Consider the following 21,694-nt stretch of genomic DNA (forward strand, 5'->3'; position numbering starts at 1 on the left):
GGGCGGGGGCGGCTGTTAGGGCTGAGGAGCAGCGTGAGGGAGAGCGGGTGGTGCTTGGGGGGCCCTGGAGGTCTGAGCTGGGGAGGTAAATTTGTTTTAATTCCTCATTAGAGTTTGGTTGCGCTTTGCTCTGCCGCGTGGCAGGCGGCTGAGGAAAAGCCTGAGCCTCTGTGGGGGCTCGGGTGGGAAGGGGCGTTGGGTCCCCTGCGGCCAGTGTGGGGCTAGGGCTTTAGGTTTGTAGGCGTGCAGTCATTTTGTGCATCTTGTTATCGGGCAGGGAGGCTTCTGGAGAGGTCTTCTCGTTGTAAGCTGGCAGTCAGGGAATTCCTCTCTTCTTTCAGGCGCTACTTCAGGATCCCGAGTTCGTATCAAGGCGGGAATTTTATGTTTGAACAGAAGGCGCATGTGCGTCTCGGTGCTTTGCTTTCATGCGACTTCTTGGGGGAAAAGCCTTAGGAAGTTTATCTCCAGTGATTTAGAAGTATATCGGGAAAGAAGGAGGCTTGACCTCCCTCCTTCAGAAGTTTCTCTTTTCTAGGAAGACTAGAAACCTGCGATGAATGAACTTCAAAATCTGAATAGGCAGATCACTCCTATTAGGAGTAGTAGGTCTGTCTTTATGCAGGATCCAGACGTAAATATTTTACAGAATACCCTCAGAAAGTAGAAACTGGATGTATGGTAGGTCTTACAGATTTTCATAACTCAAACCGAAATATATTTTGAATGTAGGTAAGGAAATGTTACTGAGGACAGGATTTTGTTGGGAAACAAAATGGGAAAAAAGTTATTTGGTTGTTTTCTTTGCTTTGGTTTTAGTTTCAGATTTTTAAAACTATGTTTTTTTTTGTTTGTTTGTTTATATAACTGTTAATCTCATGAAACGTTAAGTATTTACAGTATGCTTGTCTTCCCTGTTAATTAGGTACCATGCAACATACCCTAAATTATGCCACGTATTTGCATGCTTTATTTATAATTTTAACACATTTCTTGTGCTTGAGGCATAACAACAACAAAATCCCTCTACGTTACTACATAATGTTCTGAGAGCATAAAACTAAAACCAGGTTGTGTGACTGAAGAAGTGGATTACAGAAACATGATATCTGTTGAAAGTAGATCTTTCCTTGAGAATGTGATTTAAAAACAACCTGGAATACCTGCAGCAGAAACAGTACATTATTGAATAGCAACCTTGCTTTAAAACAGTTCTAAAGTACAAAAAAAGCACCGTACAAAGACAGACTTGCTGTTCAGACTCTGAAGGCGTTGAATGTGAAAGATGCATAAACTTAATGTGGCCATGTTCACAAGAAGCCACAAGATGGCATAACTACTCGTGTCCTAAGCGGATCTCAGAGTTCACCTAGTCATGACTTCAAAGGAAGGCTGTGTGTGTTATTTGAGCGTGTAGTAGTTTCAAAATTAGGATGCAAGAAGTACAAAACATTCCAGATTTTATTTTTTATCTTCTAATATTGAAGGAAATGACAGAAAAGGAAATAAACATGAGGCAAACTTTGTATGGTAAGGCAATGTAGGTATAGACGGGTGTTGTGAGGGAAACGTAACGTATATGTTAAGAGTTGTTTATATAAAAGTGGCAAGGTATGAAAACCAGAACAATAAAAGGACTGTGAAGTAAAGGAAATCCAGGTATAGGTAGTGTGAGAACAGAGCTGCTTAAGTAAAGAAGAGATAAAGAAATATTCTTCCTAATGGGTGTATGTTATTAGCTAGCATTCATTGTAAGTATCTTAGTGCCAGTCACACAATACTGCAATTAAAAATAGTAAGAATAGGCACATTCACACATTTCTGGAATCATGCTTTTAGAATTGCTGAAATATTTGTTGAAAGGGAATTCTGGAGGTCATTTTCTCTTGCAGAGAGGGAAGTTCTACCAATATTAGATTAAGCCACTAAGACTGTGTGCTGTCCAAATGTTGGAAATGGAGAAGGAAGATTCTGCAGCCTCTGTGGGCAACCAGTGCTGAAGTACCCACTGTTGTTATTTCCTGATGTTTAACTTCCTAAGCCACAACCTTGGCCGTTACCCCTTGTAATATGATCTTGGACTAGCAAGGAGAGTTTGATTTTTGTCATTGTAAATATTCCTCAATCTACTGTTATATGTAAGTTACTATAATATGATCTTTTTAAAGTGAATCCTACAGCCTCAAATTGGAAAATAATGGCCTTATGGGGTGCGGATTTTTTTTCTTTTTAAATAAGTCTTGGTTTCTAGCTGTGTAAGGGACATATGAGACTTGGAAGCATGTTATGTTTTTTCAGCTGATTTTTATTTATGTTCAGCCTATTAGCAATTAAAATGTACAATCCAAAGAAGGTATTTAGTGATAAGCCACCTGTGAAATGGAGTCACTGTATATTTGGAATACATGATCGCAAATGCTCTTGACTTATAAAAGCAAAACCGATAATGCCTGGTTATTTATTTTCTGAACTTAATGTTCATAATATGTCATTTCATATTATGTTCTAAAAATATTTTATTTTGTTTAGTCTTTACAGCTAAAACGTTCACATTGACAACAAAGAAGGTGGAACAATGGGAGTGACTAATCTGTGGCAAATCCTTGAGCCTGTGAGACAACCTGTCAGCTTGAGCAGTCTTAAAGGAAAAACACTTGCTGTTGATTTAAGTTTGTGGGTTTGTGAAGCACAGACTGTTAAAAAGATGATTGGAGTAGTTACCAAGCCACATTTGAGGTATGGTATCCATAGAAATTATTGTAGCCCAAAGGTTTGGAGCTATATAATTTAGTTTTGGTACTTCTAAACTTAAGACAACTTACCTCCAAAATTTATATGACTGTGTTTGTTTTCTGTTATCACTTGTGCTATGTTCATAAAGGGTTTGAAATGAAAGCATGGTCCTACTGGTTGAACTCAACTTAGTGCTTGGGTGCAAACAGAAGAATTTCTTAGGCTCAGCATATCTATAATTGAGGCCTTAACAGTAGGTAAGATTGAGATGGGTATAAGCAGAACTGTGCTGTGGTATAGCACTGTGCGATATGAAGATTATCAAGTGGCAAGCACAAATCAACATGCTAATTCCCATATATTTCTGAGTATGTGTGTTAGAAGGTACTGTGGACTTTTAAGCCTGTTTATGACAGCAGTTTGGAGGCTGGTAGATTCAGAACATAACGGGAGTCAGGCATGCTTTAGCCTGATGTGGCGTATGAATTGAAATTTTAGTTAAACATATTTATTTAAGTAGGAGGTCCGAATCGATCTTCAGGCTTATGAGCAGCATTCAGGAATGTGTGTATGTTTAAAGTAGCACATATAAGCAGCTATAACTTCAAAGCTTTCTGCAAATGATGGTGATAAAAATGAAATCATATATATAGTTTTTAAATGACCAGTTAGCTGGTTAGCTCAAAATTATTGAGTTACTAGTTGTTAGATGTTTCTGTGGCTTCTGTTGAACTCTGTTAATGTGAAATATTAGCATCTTCTGAAAATCTTTTCTTAAAATATTATACTTAGGACCCCAGATTGATAACTGGGTAAAAGTTGAACCTTAACATGAATTTTTCTCTATGAGAAAGTGAAATGGAACCATCAGTCCAGATCTCTTGTGTAGTCTTTCCAAAGTAAGACAAAGGAATGGACAGATTTCTACCAGGGGAAAAAAAGATTTCATGCAGTTGGAGATCAAATTATTTTGCTAAGTATTCTACAGAAACTTTTATTGTAATCAATTGATTTCTTTTTCCTTTAATTTCTGAAAATAGAAATAGCCTCAAGAGATCAACTTACACTCTTTTACCAATAACAAATATACAAAATTAAATCTAGAAGAGTGGTCTTTCCTTGTAAATCGAAGAGAGATAAATGTTTGGTCACTTTCTTTGGAAGATTCATCCAGGAATTACTGGAAGAAGCATATGCTGTCTGAGTACTCTGATTATTACTGTTTAGACCAAGTGGTTAGTATTGCTTTTAAAACTAAAATTCTTCCCATCAATGGTGCAGATTTGCACATTAAATAAATTGGCATGGTAATGGTATCTATGTATCTAATATTAAAGTATTCATTTACTTCAGATATGCCTGCGTATCTGAAGTAAATTTTCAGGCTTAAAACAAAACAATCAATACGGATGTGTTTGAAAGCAGACTTTGGACTTTGAATATATTTTATTTAGCCTTCTAAACTTGTTTATGATTTTGTTCCTTAAAAAAAAAATCTTTCTTGTCCTTAGGTGATATTTTTTCAGATGTTTCGTAATGCTGTTACAAGTTGCTAGTAAAACGGCATCAAGGAAATAGATAAAATCTGTTAGCTTTGGGGTAAGGGAGTCATAGAAGATGGAGAGGAAGCTAAGGTTGTTCCTGGGGCAGACTAAGGGACATAACAAAAACATCTGAAGTAATCAGGCTTCCCTAATTCTACTTACGGAACACATTACTTTATTGCAGAAACCTATTTTTTCGGTTCTCTTTCTTAACATCAATGGGAATTAAACTAGTGTTTGTCATGGAAGGAGAGGCCCCCAAGTTGAAAGCAAACACCATGAGTAAGAGGAATGAGATGCGCTATGGATCTTCCAAGAAGTGTGGGGCTGCAAGAACAGGGAGATCTCATTTTAAATCCATATTAAAAGAGGTGAGTAATCAAGGGGTATGTTTCAGTATTTTTTTAATTTGACAGAAAGAAACCTTAAATAATTCAAAGACAAGAACTCAATAGTTTTCTATGCAACAAATGTCAGCAATATTACGAGTTAGAGCGAACAAACCCTTTTGTAATTGGGCGTTACAGCATCTGCTAATTTATTATAGTGGGGGGGAATGTCAGAATAATTTTCTTGTTTGATATGTTCTTTGTGTTATGCTACAGTGAGCTGCTGTCATAATCAAGTGCTTATTACAGAAATTCCATCTGTGTTCTCATGGCTTTGGTAGATTTAATGTATCAATTCATGTTTTATTCTTAAATTCTAAAACAATTTTTTTGTTCTAAAATTTGTAGGAAGTATATATTAGTATATTTAAGTATGTCTTAAACTGTTGTAGTCTTAGGCCAACAATACTGTACTGTCATGCTTTGTTTTTGAGGAGTCTGACAGTTTGAAAGATGGCTGTGCTAGCCCAGTATTACTACTGAGTACTAAGCAAACCATGTCGCTTTGTGACGATAAACTCTTCTTTTGCTCTTAATTTGAAAACATCCTAAAAATATATTTAAAGCATACAGATTTCTGTGAAGGTGTTCATTCTGTATTTAATGCATTGTTCTTAGTTTTTTTAGTTACTTTAGTTACTTAGTTACTTTTTTGACTGCTTTATAGGAAGAGTAGCTTACTGTTACAGTTTTTGTATTGATATAGTGTTTTATGGTCATTGCAACAGTAGCAGTTTTCAGAGTGGACATACATGCTTCCCTGAGAAAATTCGTGCTAATAACTGGATTTAATTTAGCATTCAATCTCTTTTCTTTTGGATTCTTTCAGTGTCTGGAACTGTTGGAGTGTTTAGGTGTCCCTTGGGTTCAAGCAGCAGGGGAAGCAGAGGCAATGTGTGCTTACCTAAATGCAAAAGGCCACGTTGATGGGTGCATTACCAACGATGGAGATGTCTTCTTATACGGAGCTCAAACAGTTTATAGGAACTTTGCCATGAATGCTAAGGTAATGTACCTCATTAAGGCCAGAAGGAGATTTTGCTTGCTCTTTAGAGTTTTTCTCAAAGTAGAAATTAACAGGAGGGCCTTGAAACAATTACTTGGACACCACGCTTATCATCTGGTAGTTGAGGTTATTTAATATAGTCCTTTAAGACAGGAATGCTTTGTTGTATTCACTGCCTGTCTACCAGGATTTGAGAGCAAAACAATTGGATTGAAGAACACTTGCAGTACTGTCATCTGTGCTAATGCTGTCCTGTGATGTCTAATAAAGCTAAGTAGCAATATTATATTTCCTTCCTCAACAGTAAAGAATTTATTTGAAATAGCTGATTCCAGTAAACTTACAATTAGGGCACATGGGAATGGTTAGCCTTTTGGTTGGTTCACACATTTACATCTTACATGTTTATTTTATTCATTACAAATATATTTACATTTAATACTGCTAGTCTCAAATATGAATAGGACAGGGATTATTTATCTGTGTAACAATCAGTTGTTGTGACCTTTCCATTAAAAAAAAAAAAAGAGAAAAAAAATCTATTAATCAGTTTATGATCCTGGTCTTGTTCAGAGTGCAGTTTTCTGTAACCGAAAAATGAAAAGGAAAAATGATGTTGGGGTTGGAATTTTAAATCTTTATCTGAAAGACTTGTCAATAAGGTACTTAAATAATAGGAAAAAAAAAATAGAACCAAATAAAGCACTAGGAATGACTAGTGAATGACTAGGGAAGAAAAAGTTGATGGAAAATGATTTGCTTTGATGGCACTGTATTTGGGGTCAAGACGGTCTAAATCTTCTTTCATTCAACTTCCTTATTCATTACCAAAAATGAAGGTGGACTTGATCTTTCAAGGGTATTTTATTACATATCTTAAGGTACTACATATCTGCCTATTGATAGAAAAAGTAACTCTGTGTGGGGGTGTCCATTTGGGGCATCTGTTTCAGATAACAGGGTTCTATTTGTTTTGTAGGGGCTTCCTATCTTTTTCTTCATGTTAATCATTATTTAATATTGTTGTGTTTGAGTCCTGTCCTTAAGGCTTCATGTGTTCCTTTAGCTCACAGGTATAATGTTAGGTTACAGTTTGACTTCCTTTGTTCTTTTTTTTTTTTTTTTTTTTTTTTTAATTCAAGTAGCGCGTTATAAGGTTTATATGGACTTAAAAACTGCAGTTCCTAAGATATACAGCCATTAGTACTCAATAAAGTTAGTTTTACTACTTCTACAGATAGTGAGCAATAGAGAAAACAACTCTTATTTCAGTTTCTTTGAACATTTGATGCCCACACTTACAACCTGAAACTCCAGAACTATAGTTATTAATCTGGTGCCCATGCATGATATTGTAATTTTAATTGCGGCTTTATATTTATTTTTTTTTGCTGTTGGACTCTTCTGTGTGTTATAGGAAAGGCCTGTTGCCTGAAGACATGGGTGAATAGTGGTGGCTAAACAAAGTGAATGTGATTAAGGCTGTTCCTTCCTTGATGTTGTAGAAATAAAACATAAAATAAATTCTTCTTGCAGGAACCGTATCTTGACTGTTACACGATGTCCTCTATCAAGGAGAAGCTTGGTTGTGACAGAGAGTCTTTGATTGGGCTAGCTGTTCTTCTGGGTTGTGATTACCTTCCAAAGGTAAGCAATATAATTATTTTTTATTAGGTACTTACAGTTTATTGTTTTTCAAGACAGTATATCAAGGGAGACTTGTGCATGCTGACAAAACTTTGTGCAATGCATGATTACTGAGATTCAGTTGAAGATGCTTAGTAACTATACATGTACATATGTTTTTTTTGATGTCTTAAAGATAATCAAATTATTTAATAAACGTTATTCTTTCTAAATCTATTTTATGTATTATTTCAGACTGTAGTCTTCACCTCCATTATATGAAAGTATCAACAATGTTGACACTTAGCAAACATGAAAAGTGAGTGATTGCCAGGATACTTTGTACCCATTAGGATGTAAAGTACATCCTCAGTAGAGTAGCTGAGGAAAATGAAGAAAAAACATTTCTGTTTATTCTGTTTGGAATAGTTAGTAGTGATGGTTTTGAATTGTAGTTATTAGTAGCACCAGTTCTGGATGGAGCTTGGATGTATTTGATAGAACTTTAGTTAAGGGAACTTTACATGATTTTCAAATAGTTGACAGCTACTTTGTGAATTTGAGGTAATGAATGAAGTGAGAGTGATCTCGCTAGTTACTTTTTTCTTGAAAGCTTTTGAATTTTATTTTTGTTGAGACTTTCACCAGAAGGTGTTGGAATGGCTATTTGAAATGGAAATTAAGTGGTATGAAACTAGATTTCTATATAGTTCATCGTTCTGTGACCATAGGCAATGGTTGCTCCCATTCAGAATTGCAGTGGATGTCTAGTTACTCTTAAATCATAGTATATCAATTTGATAAAACTGTCCTTTTAAACAACAGACAGTATGCTGAATGACAGAGCACATCGATCTAACCTTTTTTTTTCTTTTATTAAAGACAAGCCTGAGAGGGAAGCAGAAAGTAGTGGCTAATCGGTACTTACTGTAGTGCAGGTAGCAGCTCCTGGAATGCCAGGTTCTTGCATATGTCTTCTGGAGTCACACAATCAGCAATATGTGATAGGTCTTTTGAGTTGCTGAAACCTGGCAAAGCAAAGAAAGATAGAAACTTCCAGGGAAAGCTGAACTACAGGAGTGCATTGTGGGTGTGATGACTGGCAGAAAAGATAAATGGGAAGACCACTCTACAATTGCACTTGCTTTGTTGATTGCATATATGTGATGCTTTCCTTGCAGAAGGCGAATACCTGTCTGCCTGAGTGGCTGCACAACCAATGACAACTTCTAATTGGTTTTGAAAAGATGTTTATTTCATACAGTTGTATATATTCAGTTGTTATATTTGAATAAAAACAAGCTACTAGTTTATTTGTAGTAGTGCTGTAGAAAGGACACACATACTGTTTATATTAAGTGGTACTGATTCTTGATTTAAATCATTCAGGTTATTTTGAATCCATTGTCTGTCACTCTTCAGTATATCTAGGGTTTACAGTAAAGTCCTAGATTTCAGCCCATGAGCTAGCTTCTAAAAATATTTGCTGTTCCCATGTATTACTTATAGGGCTAGTCTTGTAAAGGACATGCATACTACAGATATAATAACAGCAAAATCAATGCAAGATGTAATAGCAAAATCAAGCAAGTGATTGTTGAAGAGGAAAGGAGGGCTTCTTTCAGGTTTGGGTTTTTAATTTATTTTTCAGAAAAATGCTCTTGCAATATTTTTTAAGTCATCTCTTGGAACATAAGTATTTAAGGTTAAAGCAGTTTCTTTGTCATAAAGCCACTCTCCTGTAAGTGAAAACTTTTTGGTAGACATTTTTCATCTGAGATTCCAGTCTTTTGAGTTTAAAATCCAAGACAGATTCATTCTTTGGTTTGTCTTTCCAAAAGTTCTGAAAAGTTTAATCTCTCTAGCAGTTAGCTGTCAAGAATGTTTCAAGTATTTCATATTGTAGTTCTGTTGCAGATGGTGTACAAAAAAAAAGAAAACCAAAAACAATGTATAGAAAGTAAGTAGTGGAAAATGGATGATTTTATCTTTGCTACTGGGTGTCTGGTAGTACAGGTATAATCTGTCACCTCTGACTACATAACTATGTCAAAAATTATTTTTGTCAGTGTAGCTCAATGTCTGTTAATGTTTTATCATTTCTGTTAATAAGATTGTGAAGGCAATTTATAAAAATCTGTATACTTTGTATGTCATTAAATGATGTTTAATATTTCTGTCTCTATAGGGCGTTCCAGGAGTTGGAAAAGAACAAGCTTTAAAGTTAATTGAGACTTTGAGAGGTCAAAACTTACTGCAAAGGTAAATTGAAAACTTACCTTGATTTTATTCTAATACTTGCTGGTATGGGCTTCATCTCCAAGATGATGTTAATAATATTTAACTCTTTTTTTTTTTTGAGGGACAGGTTACTACATTCCTTACTTCATATTTGCTAAGCAAGCTTCTTCATTTTTTTAAAACACAAGCTGACTCCTAGCTTTTGAGTTAGCAGGTGTATGTTGATGTTTTAGGAATGCAAGTCACAAGGACTGATGACAGACTTGCTAATTTTTTCTATTCTTTTTTAATTGGGTTGTGGATCAGGACAGGGGATACTAAATGCTTTCTTGGTTTTAATGTATATGTCAACACTAGAAATCCAATAACTATGTGCTCACAAAAAAAAAGTCTATTTCATAAGTTAGAAAACTGCTTTTTAAGCAAATGCCTGAGAAGTATAAAGAGTGTTCTTTTTAGTGTTTTGTTTGAAGTATGAAAGCTTTTACAGTATTTTGTAATGATTTCAATATCATCCTTCTAGATTTGAGCAATGGAAAGAATTTCAGTATGATGATCCAACTGTGGTTGTTAAAAGGGTAATTCACTGTTCTGAGTGTCATCATCCAGGTCAGTGTAAAAAGCATTGAATTTTATTTTTAGCTTAATCATTTGTTGTTTTTTATTCTGGGCATGGGGGGTTGTTTGTTGGTTGGATTTTTGTCAAAAAAAGAAAAGATTAAAAACTACTTTTCTTGTCATTCAGCTTCTGGGCTGTATTCAGATTTTCAACTGTGTGTATTTGTGTAAGTGCTTTTTTGAGGCTGGGGTTACCTTTTCCAAATGTGAAACCAGTTGATAGCAGATGGAATATTAACAGGATGTCCTTGTGTGATCCCAGGTACTTGCCTTTTTAACAATGTCAGTGAAGAAAATGTGCTACATGACAAGCAGCTTTTTTTTTTCCCTGTCTGAGTTGGTCTTGCGTAAGGAGGGCTGAATCCATTAGTATTGCTGAGTTTTTAGCCCTTTCTTAAGAAGTTAGTCTTAGGGAACCTCATTTTGGTAGCACATTTGATTGGTGTACTCATTCAAAGCTATCACTTGGAGAAGAAAAAGCTTGTTTCAAATATCCATTGCTTAGTATGTTTGTGAAGGTGTCACAGACTACTTAGGTTTTTTTAGGTATTAAATTCTTCAGCATAAGGTGCAAAACTGCTTGTTAATTAATCTTGATTAAAAAAAAAAGAAAAAATGTATTTGTCAGTTCTTACTGTAAGTATATAGTTAATGCACTCGGATCTGCTATAATAACTGAATATAGCTCCTATTCCTCTCAAATTCGTATGTATTCCAAATTCTATATTTTTACTACTAATTTTGTATAATTGGAAGCCTTGTCATTGTGATTTGTATATCTGCTTCTATAGGGTCTTACAAGGAACATGAGCGCGGTGGATGTAAACTCTGCGAAAGCACAAGATACTGCAAACCCAATGACTCCAAGTACTGCTGCCCTTGTGAATGGCATCAGTTAGAACAAGTGAAACAAGCAAATGCAGTGGAGGACAATATCAGAAAGTAGGAGTGCATTGAAAATAAACTACTTTTCCCTGTTTTCATGTGCAGGGTGAGGTTTTAAGCTGTGCATTTTTCCTCTTTGTGCCCAGTTCCTAACACATTTGTTTTACCCACAGAAAAGCTAATAGTTGTGAAGGCTTTCCATTCTCTGAGGTAACAAGCCTATTTAAAGAAATTTTTCTTTTACTCAATTAATTGAAATTTCAGTTTTCTTCCCTCTCTTAAACTGCCTTTTTTCTGTTTTTATCTCAAGGTTATCCAAGAATTTCTCGTAAACAAGAATAAATTAATCAAGATAATGGATTGCAAAAGACCAAATTTATTGTCCTTTCAGGTACATAACACTACTGGTTGTTTAGCTCTATGTGGCTTTTATTGTTTATGCATCTGTGATAACTTTGATCTTGATCGGTGATTTTACTGGAAATAAGAATTACAGAATCACAGAATCACAGAATTTCTAGGTTGGAAGAGACCTCAAGATCATCGAGTCCAACCTCTACCTAACGCTAACAATCCCCACTAAACCATATCCCTAAGCTCTACATCTAAACATCTTTTAAAGACTTCCAGGGATGGTGACTCCACCACTTCCCTGGGCAGCCTGTTCCAATGCCTAACAACCCTTTCGGTAAAGAAGTTCTTCCTAACATCTAACCTAAAATTCCCCTGGCTCAACTTAAGCCCATTCCCCCTCGTCCTGTCACCAGGCACGTGGGAGAATAGACCAACCCCCACCTCACTACAGCCTCCTTTAAGGTATCTGTAAAGAGCAATAAGGTCGCCCCTGAGCCTCCTCTTCTCCAGGCTGAACAAGCCCAGCTCCCTCAGCCGCTCCTTGTAGGACTTGTTCTCCAGGCCCCTCACCAGCTTCGTCGCCCTTCTCTGGACCCGCTCAAGCACCTCGATGTCCTTCTTGTAGCGAGGGGCCCAAAACTGAACATAGTACTTGAGGTGCGGCCTCACCAGAGCCAAGTACAGGGGGACGATCACCTCCCTAATCTTACTGCAACTTTTTAATATACTACATCTTTTGAAAGTCTAAAATGACAACTTCAAAAAATTAATTGATTTTAAGTATGTATGTAGAAAAGCAGAAGTAAGAGAACTTGAGGGAGGGTCACTTGCCATTCTATTTTTTCACTGTCCAGTGTTATTAAATTGAGTTGCTGAATGTTGCGTCATCTGTAGTGTATAAAGTACTGTGTGGCTATATGGCATAATGTTTCAGGGATGTTAACCTTTTTTTCCTCTCACCTTTCATTAAGGTATTAACAGATACAGCTCTTGTTTTTACTCATACCTGTTTCATCTTCATACTGACACAGTGTGTATGTGACTTGCAGCAAGTCATAATTGCAGACTTTTTTCTTTAACTTTCTTTTTAGTGTTTTCTTGGCATTATCAAGATTAGCAGCTTCTGTATGTAACAGACAGAAGAGGCTTTCATTTTTAATGGTGCATGTTTTCCCAAAATCAGATAGCAGGCCGATATTTAGCGCAATACTGCCAATTTCCAAGTTTAGAGGCCCTTTAATTCAAAGTGCACAAAGCTCAAAAGGCTTACAGGATATTCTTTTGTCTAGAGAGTGAGGAATAAGGCTTCTGGGGTGAAGGTAGGAAGAGGTGTTTGTATATACTTGCTGTTGGAGTTGTTTTCTAAGAATGATTTTTATTATGTATTTTTACTGCTGAAGGCAGATCTTTTTATAATGTTTCATTTTCCTGAATTGGTATGTTAAGTTATATAAAACTTGATAGACTACTGTTGAGCATCATGGTTTTAATAAAGATCTGTATTCAACTTCCTCTCACATGTAGAATCAGTAATTTTCACAGCTCCTTGCATAGCTGTCCTCTGTCTGATAAGGTGTTTAGTAACTGTCTTATTCCCGCTGTTGCAGCCACACAGCTGTTCCCTGGACCTGTTACTGACAGCAGAAGAATCTACCCAGATAAGGATAACTGTTCCTTCACTTGACAGTGAAATATTACTCAGCATTACCCGGACATATAAAATGCTCAAAATACTTTAAATGTTCAGTCCTGTGTCCCTACTACACAGCTGTCAAAATTTGATATCTAACAGAGTAAAAATGTTTTTAAAGTGTGTTTTTGTTTTACACTAACAGATATTTGCTTCTGAGAAGATGGAATGGGCAAAGAATTATGCTTGTAAGAAACTGTTAGCACTGTTGACACTTTATGATATGAACCAGAGAAAATCTGGCTACATCAGTTCAAAACAACTGCAGGCAATACGGTAACTGGAGTTCTTGAACCTAATGTTTACCTCGTGTTGCTTAAGGAAAATTCTCATGTTTTTCTTCATTTTTATAAACATATAATGGTATTCTTCCATCTGTTTTTCAAGCTATGTGCTTATTTTGATTAAAATTTTTGATTAAAAAAATTTAGATCCATATGCCAATATCTGTGCTCTTGCTGCTGCGCAAAGTAACACATACAGCAGTTTCCCTCAGTTCTAATAGGGTCTGCTATGGTTAGTTTCTATTCACTTCAGTGATTCAAGATACGAGCATGAACATCAAAATGAGCATCTGCAGATTCGGTTATGTGTCTAATGAATTTGCTGGCTTACGGTTCATTTCTGCTACCTGTTTTTCTCTAAACATTTTCTTTGAGGACAGCTGCCTTTATGATTACGGAAATGGTCAGGTATCCTGTCACTAAAAATGGGTACACAGGAAAAACAAGATAAACAAGTAACTACATCCCTCTGAATATTTTCCCAACATCCAGGTTTCTGTTACTCAGGAGTTTTCTGAGCCAGGTTTAGAGAGCCATCAGCCCTCAAAGCATTTTCTTTTAAATGATCTAATCTTTTCTTAAGCCCTTTTCTTAAGTTTTCTTAAACTTTCTGAATCTACAGTGTCTGTTGGCAAAAGGTTCCTGAACTTAACTTCATAGTCTTAAAGAAATTATTTGACGTAATATCAAACGACAGGCTTTTTTGGTATTCATTTTTTTTCCCCAAATTCTTACATTGCAGGAAGGGTTAGTAGTTGTTCCCTGTTTCTCAATGCCTTTCAAGACTTCATAGACCTTAATTTTAAGGAGAACAGTCAGTGTCAATATGGTAGTATCTTTTCTGGATTAATGAGTCACAGTCTGTCAGTACCAGCCTCTTCCTACAAAACTGGGATGTAGATATTTTTAGAAAAAATCTCATGAAGTTCCTGTTCAGTTCACGTCTTAGATTCCTTCATGCTCTTTTGCAAAAAATATGCGTGATACTGTCTGTTCACTGAGAAACTTACTGTCTATGGCACCAGCCTTCTCCATGGCATAGCTGAAGATACCAACCTGGTGTTTGTAGAAATTTATATTATGGTTGTATTTTACAAAATGGCATTTTTGATTTTTAGTTCTGCTACTCTAAGCAATATCAACTAAAAAAAAAAGTCAGTATTCAAAATCTAGACAGAGAACTTATATACAAAAGTAACTTTTTTTAAAAAAGCTAAGTTTACTATTACAAAGATAATTTTTGCTCAGAAACATTTTAAATTAGAATACTCGAATATTTTAAAATAGCTTAAATTTTACATTTCCTGTTGAAACATAATCATGTTCTCTGTTCTTACAGGATAGTCAAGACACGTGTTAAAAATGGGATTCCTTGTTTTGAAATTGAGTGGCAAAAACCAGGTTGGTGTGGTTCCCATGTACGTTATTGAACAATTCACAGGAAAAGAACAAAAGCATTCTTGAAAGGGGAAAATAGTTTGACATTTATGAGGAAACAATGTGTGGGTAAGATTGGAAATTGTGAGAGATGTAGAAAATGTGCATCACATTTCAGATACCCTGAAACCAAAAGCAGTACTTAAAAAAAATAAAAGCAATCAAACAAAACAACTACCAGGTCAAAACTAAACACAAACTCAAACAAAAAACATCCTACCTACCTACCAAGAAAGCAAGAGGGTTCGTTTTCAAGGACTTTTTGTGGTACATGTTAATAAGACCTGTACTCTGTGTTTCATGTCTTGTTTCATTATATATCTGAAGCTGTGACAGCTTACTAGCTAGAAACTTCCCTCTTGACAGACTTCTATTTTTAATGTGCCTGCTTGACCCGGGCACCTGGCAGAAAGAAAGCAGTTACAGTGTAGCTAAATCTCAAACCTTGTGCTGTTTGCCTTTTTACATATCTTCCTTATACTGAATTCTTTTGTTCTTTCTCTTTCTTATCCAATCCTTTGAAATACTCATGTATATATATGTCCAATATAAATTCATTGTTCTAGAACATTACATTGATGCAGAAGATGACCCTGTGGAGTTGTTTGTAATCACAGTAGAAGAGGCATCTTTGTTTCAGGCTGCTTATCCAGATGTTGTTGCTCTTTACCAAATGGAAAAGTCAGAAGCTCTGGCAAAGAAACAGAGAAGTAAGTCCAAAAGTTTATATCTTATGAACTTACGGTTCTTGCCAGAATACCAGAATCAAAGGCAGCAAATATTTCTCCCACTCTTGAGCAATATCATGTTTGATCTGCACCTCTTTTTTCTTTTCAGACAGGAAAAACAAACCAAAAGAAAAAGATTTATCAAATGTCTGTGATGAAGTTACTGATCTTCTGTCTCAAATGAATTTTAAATCTACAAGTGAAATTCTTACTGTGCAAGACCACACACCAGATACAAAAACTGCACCTGAATTTGAGATACACCAGAGTAACACTGAATCAAAAGAGCCAGCAATAGTGGCAGCTTCCTGTGTAACATGCCTTCAGATGCCAGTATCAGCAGTTGGGCTTTCTCTGACTGCATCACCTTGCTCGCACTCACAGGGTACACTGGCTGACTCATCTGTATTACCAGCACAATTTACTAAAAGTTCAGAGAGATCATCTTCTTCCCCTGTAACAGCTGATCTACAATTGAGCAGTATTGATTGGGAAGGAACTTCCTTCAGTGCTTCACCAGCCCAGGGGTGCGATAGCTGTGATCCAGCATCTGACTTGACTGCATGCATAAAGCGCTCACACCCGCTACCTCATGAAACAGGGAAAAACAGCTCAGAATATTCTGGGGCTTTGCAGTCTGATACAGACCATTCTGACAGTGCAGATGATTTAGTTTCAGATGGTGGTACGGCAGAACTTCAGAAGTTGTCTTTAAGTGAGCGTATATTTAGGAAGACTTCTATTCAGTCAAAGCCTTTGCTGTTAGAAGATGTAATGCAGCGAGAGCCTCTCAAAGGATTTAAGCACACAAAGGCAGCATTGAATCCTGATAAAGATTCTCTCTCTTCCTCATGCCCATTAAACAAACCAGTGCAAGAAACTAAAACTATGCAATCAGAAACCTGTTCAAGGGAATATGGTGTACATATTTGTCAAGATCAATGCAAAGAAGCTGACAGCCTGTATGAAATGATGCAAAAAGACCACAATATAACATCTCTAGCCCCCTGTGGGCAAACAACAGAGCCATTATATACTGTGTGTGAAATGCTTCCCCCATCTCAAAAGCCAGAAGATATGGTAACTGGCCATCACTTTACAAAATCTTGTACTCAGACTGCTTGGAAAACTTCTTTTAAAAAGAGCGTGTGTCAGAACAGATGTTCCTCTAGTGAGGACAGTGATGATGGCAACACTAATAAAAATCTAGTTTATAAGAGACAAAAAAGGCAGCTGAACACCGGCCAGTTTAAAAAATCTTTTGCAGAGAAAAGGGGTAACACTGTTAGTAGCAAAAGAACAAGCAGCGACTCAGCACTTATACTTAAACAGATGAAGAAAAAGACCGACTTTAAGAAATCTGGTAATATTTTGTCATTGCAAATATGTCCAGAACCTTCCTGTGTAGTGGAAATTGATTGTTCCAAAAGTCCAGAACAACCGACCACTTCCAGTCCTGTGCAGCAAGCTGAAAGTGATGTTCAGATTTATCCATGGGCAGACAGTCCCCTTCCCCTGTCTGAAAGACTAAAAGGAAGAATCAAAATCAATTAGGTCCTTCATGAAATAGATTATGATAACAATTAACTCTGAACCTTCAGCTCTTACAGAGGTCTTTCTCAAAATCTCTGCAGTGTGCTCTGTCAGTTCAAAGTGGACAAATTCATAATGAATGTGTACTGAAATACATCATATTGGTGCTAAAGTTTGAAACTAAAATGTTAGCAAAAGTATTAAATCACAACTTATAGGCAAATACCCATTATTCTGGACTTGATCATGTTCTGAACTTTGTATGTAAGCAGCATTCTGTAGTATACAAGGGAGCAAAAGATGTTATTTTTGAAATATGAAGTCTGTTTTTTCCCAGCTAAGTTGTGCTTCATGTACAGCTATTAGTCCTTCTGATTACAAAAATAGAGCTATTAAAACAGCGCCTATGCTGCTGTTTGATATGCTCGATAAGACAAAGCAATAGAGCTTTTTACAACTGAAATTTTCCATTCTGCCCAACTAACTTAATTTTGCTAGTTTTAAAATAGACACTGATTGTGTTGGTTATCTCTAAAGGACCAGGTAGAGACACGCAGCAGATGTACCTTACAGCGTAGCTAAATTTATATCTGCCATGCCCTATAATAAACTGCTCTTTGAGTGTGTGCACCTTCCAAAGAATAGAAAAAGCCATCTAAGGATATTCTGTTTTTGTAGTTGTGACTTCTGCTATTTAAGTGAACGTCATGGCTATTATAACCATGTGCTTATAGACTGGGGCATTTTTTACTTACAAAAGATGTGAAATCCTATCTAACATTCACTTCTAATTATATTGGGATGAAGATTAAATTACAGAAAATCAGAATCTAATAATGGTATTGCAGACTCTTAAAAATATCACGTACTGTAAATGTTTGTTCTTGAACTTGAATACACTGCATATTTGAAGGTGTTCTTCCTCCCTCTTTAATACACAAGCAATCTGGTTATAGGCAAAAATAAAAAAAAAAATAGTCTTCAGCAGCTTATTAGAAATGCTTCCTTGCCTATATTTAAGCATTCGTAACTACTTTTTCTATGCACCAACCAGAAGGATGATCACTCTTACTGACAAATAATGTTAATAATAGAAATCAACTTAGAATATCTATGCCTTAATGAAAATGTCAGTTCTTTCCTTATAAAGGTCAAAGCTTTAGAAGTTAGGAATCTAAACTCCCAACTGTGTTCAAGGAGGAAATAGAAAATTTAATTAGCAAAAATGGTAGCTTCTTACATTGCCTAGAGGTAGATAAAGTTGGTTTGGAGCAGGTTTTCCAAGTTAGATATGCATTATGTAAATAAGAAAAAAAAATCCAAAAATATTGGAAATGTTTACAGTTTTGAAAATGGTCTCTTGCGGAGACTCATTGTGCAGCTGATGTGAGAGGGCAGGTGAGAGAACAGAAATGCTATGAAATGGCATAGCAGTCACCTGGGGCTCCCCTATCTAGTGATCAGTAGTGGACAGGTCAAACTTTTTTTTTTTTTTTTTGGGGGGGGGGGAAGAGGGAAAAAAATGTTGTTTATGTTTGATTCTCTTACTGCCCTGCTGCTGATTTTGAATACTGAAAGTTGGAATTGGTACCTTTATATTTTCATGAATAAAAATACCATCATCATACAGCTGTGCTTGCTTTTGTTCCCTCTCTGTGTGTCCCAATCCCTTATTCTACTGGAGACATCAAAAATTTTTCACTTTAGTGTGTGTATGTGTGTGTTTGCTTTCCAAACCTGGCTATGATGACTGCCTTAATAGATTATTTGCCAAATATACTGGGCCAGAATTACGATATGATGGAAATCAGAAATGAGATGGTTGTAAGGCACTGATAACTAGGGGGGGGGAACGACACTATGTTTTTATATGAATATAAATTAATATGGTTTTCTAAGTACAGTTCAAGCACAAAAAGCATGAAGACTTCAAGTTTTTCATTTGCAGTGTCTCATTTTTGCTTAAGTTTTCCACCCCTACTTCAGAAGCAGTGATAGATTTGAAAACAGCTGTATGGGATGCCCTGTCTCATTTAGACTCTAGCTCCTCATTGCCACAAATTGCCATAACATTTATCCTTGAGGGTGACTTGTCAGACTTCTGGTTCACAATTAAATTTGCCATTTGCTACAAAGGGGAAAATACTGTTTAAAAGTATTGTGACCCCTCACTTTGCTGTAGCTTACTCAAGGTGAGGATTAGGGTCCATTTCTTTGGAACTGTGTTTACAGTACCAAAGCTGACTGCTTTGCAACCCCTGTATTTAAATAAATTGAATGGGTGTAACATAACCTCCTTCTCCAGGAAATATTCCTGCAATATCATATGAAAATGGTCATAAGTATAAATGAATATGATGCATCATTTATACTATTTTCATTTACCTGTCATGGTCAGCCCAAACAAGCTGTATCAGAATGCTCTAGATAAAGCAATAAAACTATATCTGCTGTGGAGATGGGGCAAGTAGATGTGTCATTCTTCGCAAAAGTTTTCCTATGGAAGCACTGTAGCAGCCCCTGTACTTTGGCTAACAGATCACTTCTGATACCAGCATCCCTTTGGCCTGGAGAGATACAGCCCAGAAGTGTAGGTTGTCTTAGCAGTGCAATGGCACTTACTGCAAGTGCAATTATTTCCACTTAAAAGCAATATTAAACATCTAATTAGTCCTTCAATGTAGCAAATTATAGTGAAGGGATACTTTATTTGGCGTTACTCATGGTAATTGTAACTCTCCCTATTTCAGGTCCATAGGGAATCAACTAGAAAGCAACTGTTTACATAGAATATATAAATAAATAGATACAGAAATATAACAGACAAAACAAAACAAAGACTAATTCCTGGATATCCCCCTATCACCTGCTTTTATTTTTTTTTTTCACTGGAAAATATTACTGGCATACTTAAGCATGTTCACACCTTGATAGAGTGATACTCATTTTCATTACATTTACCAATTTTTACTTAACTAATAGAATTAATGAACACAATAATTTTGTGACAGTTGACAAGGAAATTTCCTACCTGGTTATTTAGCTGAACTTTGAGGATTTGCCCAGGCTTGGCTCTATGCTATCATATCAAGAATGAAACTTGGAAAATGTGGTGGTGAAAGAGGCTGAGGGCAGCTGCTACTCGAGACAAGCTTGAGTCTTTTCATGTCTAAAAAGGTGGCAAACCCTGCCCTATATTATCAGCAGATAAAAGGAAACCACAGTTAGAATATTATTGGCAGCTGCTGTGACCCTAAGTGCTACTGGTGCAACAGTAAACTCGGTGCTAGATTTGGCGCTTTTTTCCTCCAGGAAACAAAACACTTCAACTGTTTCAAGAAAACAAAATTACCGTGGGTGGCAGAACCACTCTAGCACAGCTCTCTTGCTCTCCTATCCTGCACTGTAGCTACCGTCAGTACTGAGGTTCACTTAGCTTAAGATTAATCACTAAATTAAAATAATAGAACTTTAAAAGTTCTTTAAAAGTCCCATCTCCACCCTCTACCCCAATCTCCCTTGAAGGGTTGGGGGAGATATTGTCACTTCAAAGACTGAGAACAGCTGGAAAAAGGGGTCTCCTTTGAAATTTTTGCTCCATAGAAACTGCTAACCACTGATTTACTGATGGGTATTCACAATGGCTTAGATGTCTGACTGAAGTACAATGAGGGGGAAAGCTAACTTCAGCATATTTTTAATGCTTAGTGTATTTTTGTAGAATTATCTGTGCATTAACATTATGTTTTTATTTTAAAGCAATTTGCTCTGCAAGAGTGATTCCCCAGCCAAGCTTGAAGCCAGATTAGTTGTCCTACCACGAATGCTCCTGGCAAAGGCTAGCTCCTTGGTAGGCTACTGCTATTCTCTGGGATATAGCAGGAGGAATGGTAAGTGTGGTCTGCTTTGAATAAATTTGTAGGAAAGCTTACTAGAGGAATCCTTACCCAGTATCTTCTCCCTTCACCCCAGCATGCCAGTGCTGCTCTGGCAGTAGTAACACATAATGAATAACAGGCTCAAGTTTTATCTGCTGCAAAAACAGATGAAATTCGTGACCTCATATCAGACCGAATTCAGGCTGCCTTCCAGGATGATGTGACTGCCAGAACAGCTTCAGCCCTTAGGCCCCTCTGTAGCTCAGCCCACTGTGGTGTGTTGTAGATACATCCTTTAAATCCTTCATGCTGGTGAGCTGGATTCACTGGGTGGAAAAGAGCCCTGCGCTCTGATTTCCCAAAGCCTGAAGTTTAATGGAGCAAAGGGCTCCAGGAGGTAAAGCCATGTGCACACCTGTTGTAAAGGGGCTTTATAAGTCTTTTCATCAAGACTAACATGTTGTTAGTTTTTGTAGTTATTGCATGGCCTCTACTAAATAAGACCCTCCAGGTAGGAATATGGGATATATGGGATATGCTCTATTTTCTTAAAATTATTTACAGGGCCAATGTCTCACTGTGACCTGGGATGATACTGCTGACGTAGTATCTTTTATGTTAAATGCTGCTGAAGGAGTGGGCAATTTGTAGTTCACAGAAGACAACATGGCACTGGGCCAGTGTTATTAATTGCATCTTTCTGTACCCAAGCTGCTTTTGTGGTTTAACTGTGGCAATGATTCTTTCT

General features: G+C 36.6%; 1 protein-coding gene across 3 annotated transcripts; it reads left to right on the forward strand.

Annotated features, from left to right (window-relative positions):
• Window positions 1–22: 22 nt before the first annotated feature.
• Window positions 23–18,547, forward strand: GEN1 (GEN1 Holliday junction 5' flap endonuclease). Of its 3 annotated transcripts, XM_082755973.1 has the most exons (14): window positions 23–85; window positions 2,530–2,736; window positions 4,462–4,648; window positions 5,496–5,672; window positions 7,209–7,319; window positions 9,487–9,560; window positions 10,063–10,148; window positions 10,949–11,099; window positions 11,216–11,252; window positions 11,353–11,433; window positions 13,232–13,362; window positions 14,710–14,771; window positions 15,374–15,517; window positions 15,645–18,547. In XM_082755973.1, the coding sequence occupies exons 2-14, from the start codon at window positions 2,576–2,578 to the stop codon at window positions 17,087–17,089; spliced, it is 2,847 nt and encodes a 948-aa protein (XP_082612099.1). In that variant the 5' UTR covers window positions 23–85; window positions 2,530–2,575; the 3' UTR covers window positions 17,090–18,547. The 3 variants fall into 3 exon arrangements, with proteins under 3 accessions (XP_082612099.1, XP_082612101.1, XP_082612100.1); XM_082755975.1 differs by lacking the exon at window positions 23–85 and having other exon boundaries at window positions 2,652–2,736; window positions 4,527–4,648; XM_082755974.1 differs by lacking the exons at window positions 23–85; window positions 2,530–2,736 and adding an exon at window positions 3,835–3,968.
• The last annotated feature ends 3,147 nt before the right edge of the window (window positions 18,548–21,694 follow it).

This window comes from Aythya marila (genome assembly GCF_965140915.1).
Source record: "Aythya marila genome assembly, chromosome: 3".
In the NCBI taxonomy this organism is placed as follows: Eukaryota; Metazoa; Chordata; class Aves; order Anseriformes; family Anatidae; genus Aythya; species Aythya marila.

Bases quoted from the DNA above. Each gene is read 5' to 3' on its own strand.
- GEN1 (XM_082755973.1), top strand. From the start codon at position 2,576: ATGGGAGTGACTAATCTGTGGCAAATCCTTGAGCCTGTGAGACAACCT. The intron at 10,149-10,948 runs GTCAGTGTAAAA...CTGCTTCTATAG, and splicing joins TTCTGAGTGTCATCATCCAG to GGTCTTACAAGGAACATGAG. The intron at 11,253-11,352 runs GTAACAAGCCTA...TTTTATCTCAAG, and splicing joins AAGGCTTTCCATTCTCTGAG to GTTATCCAAGAATTTCTCGT.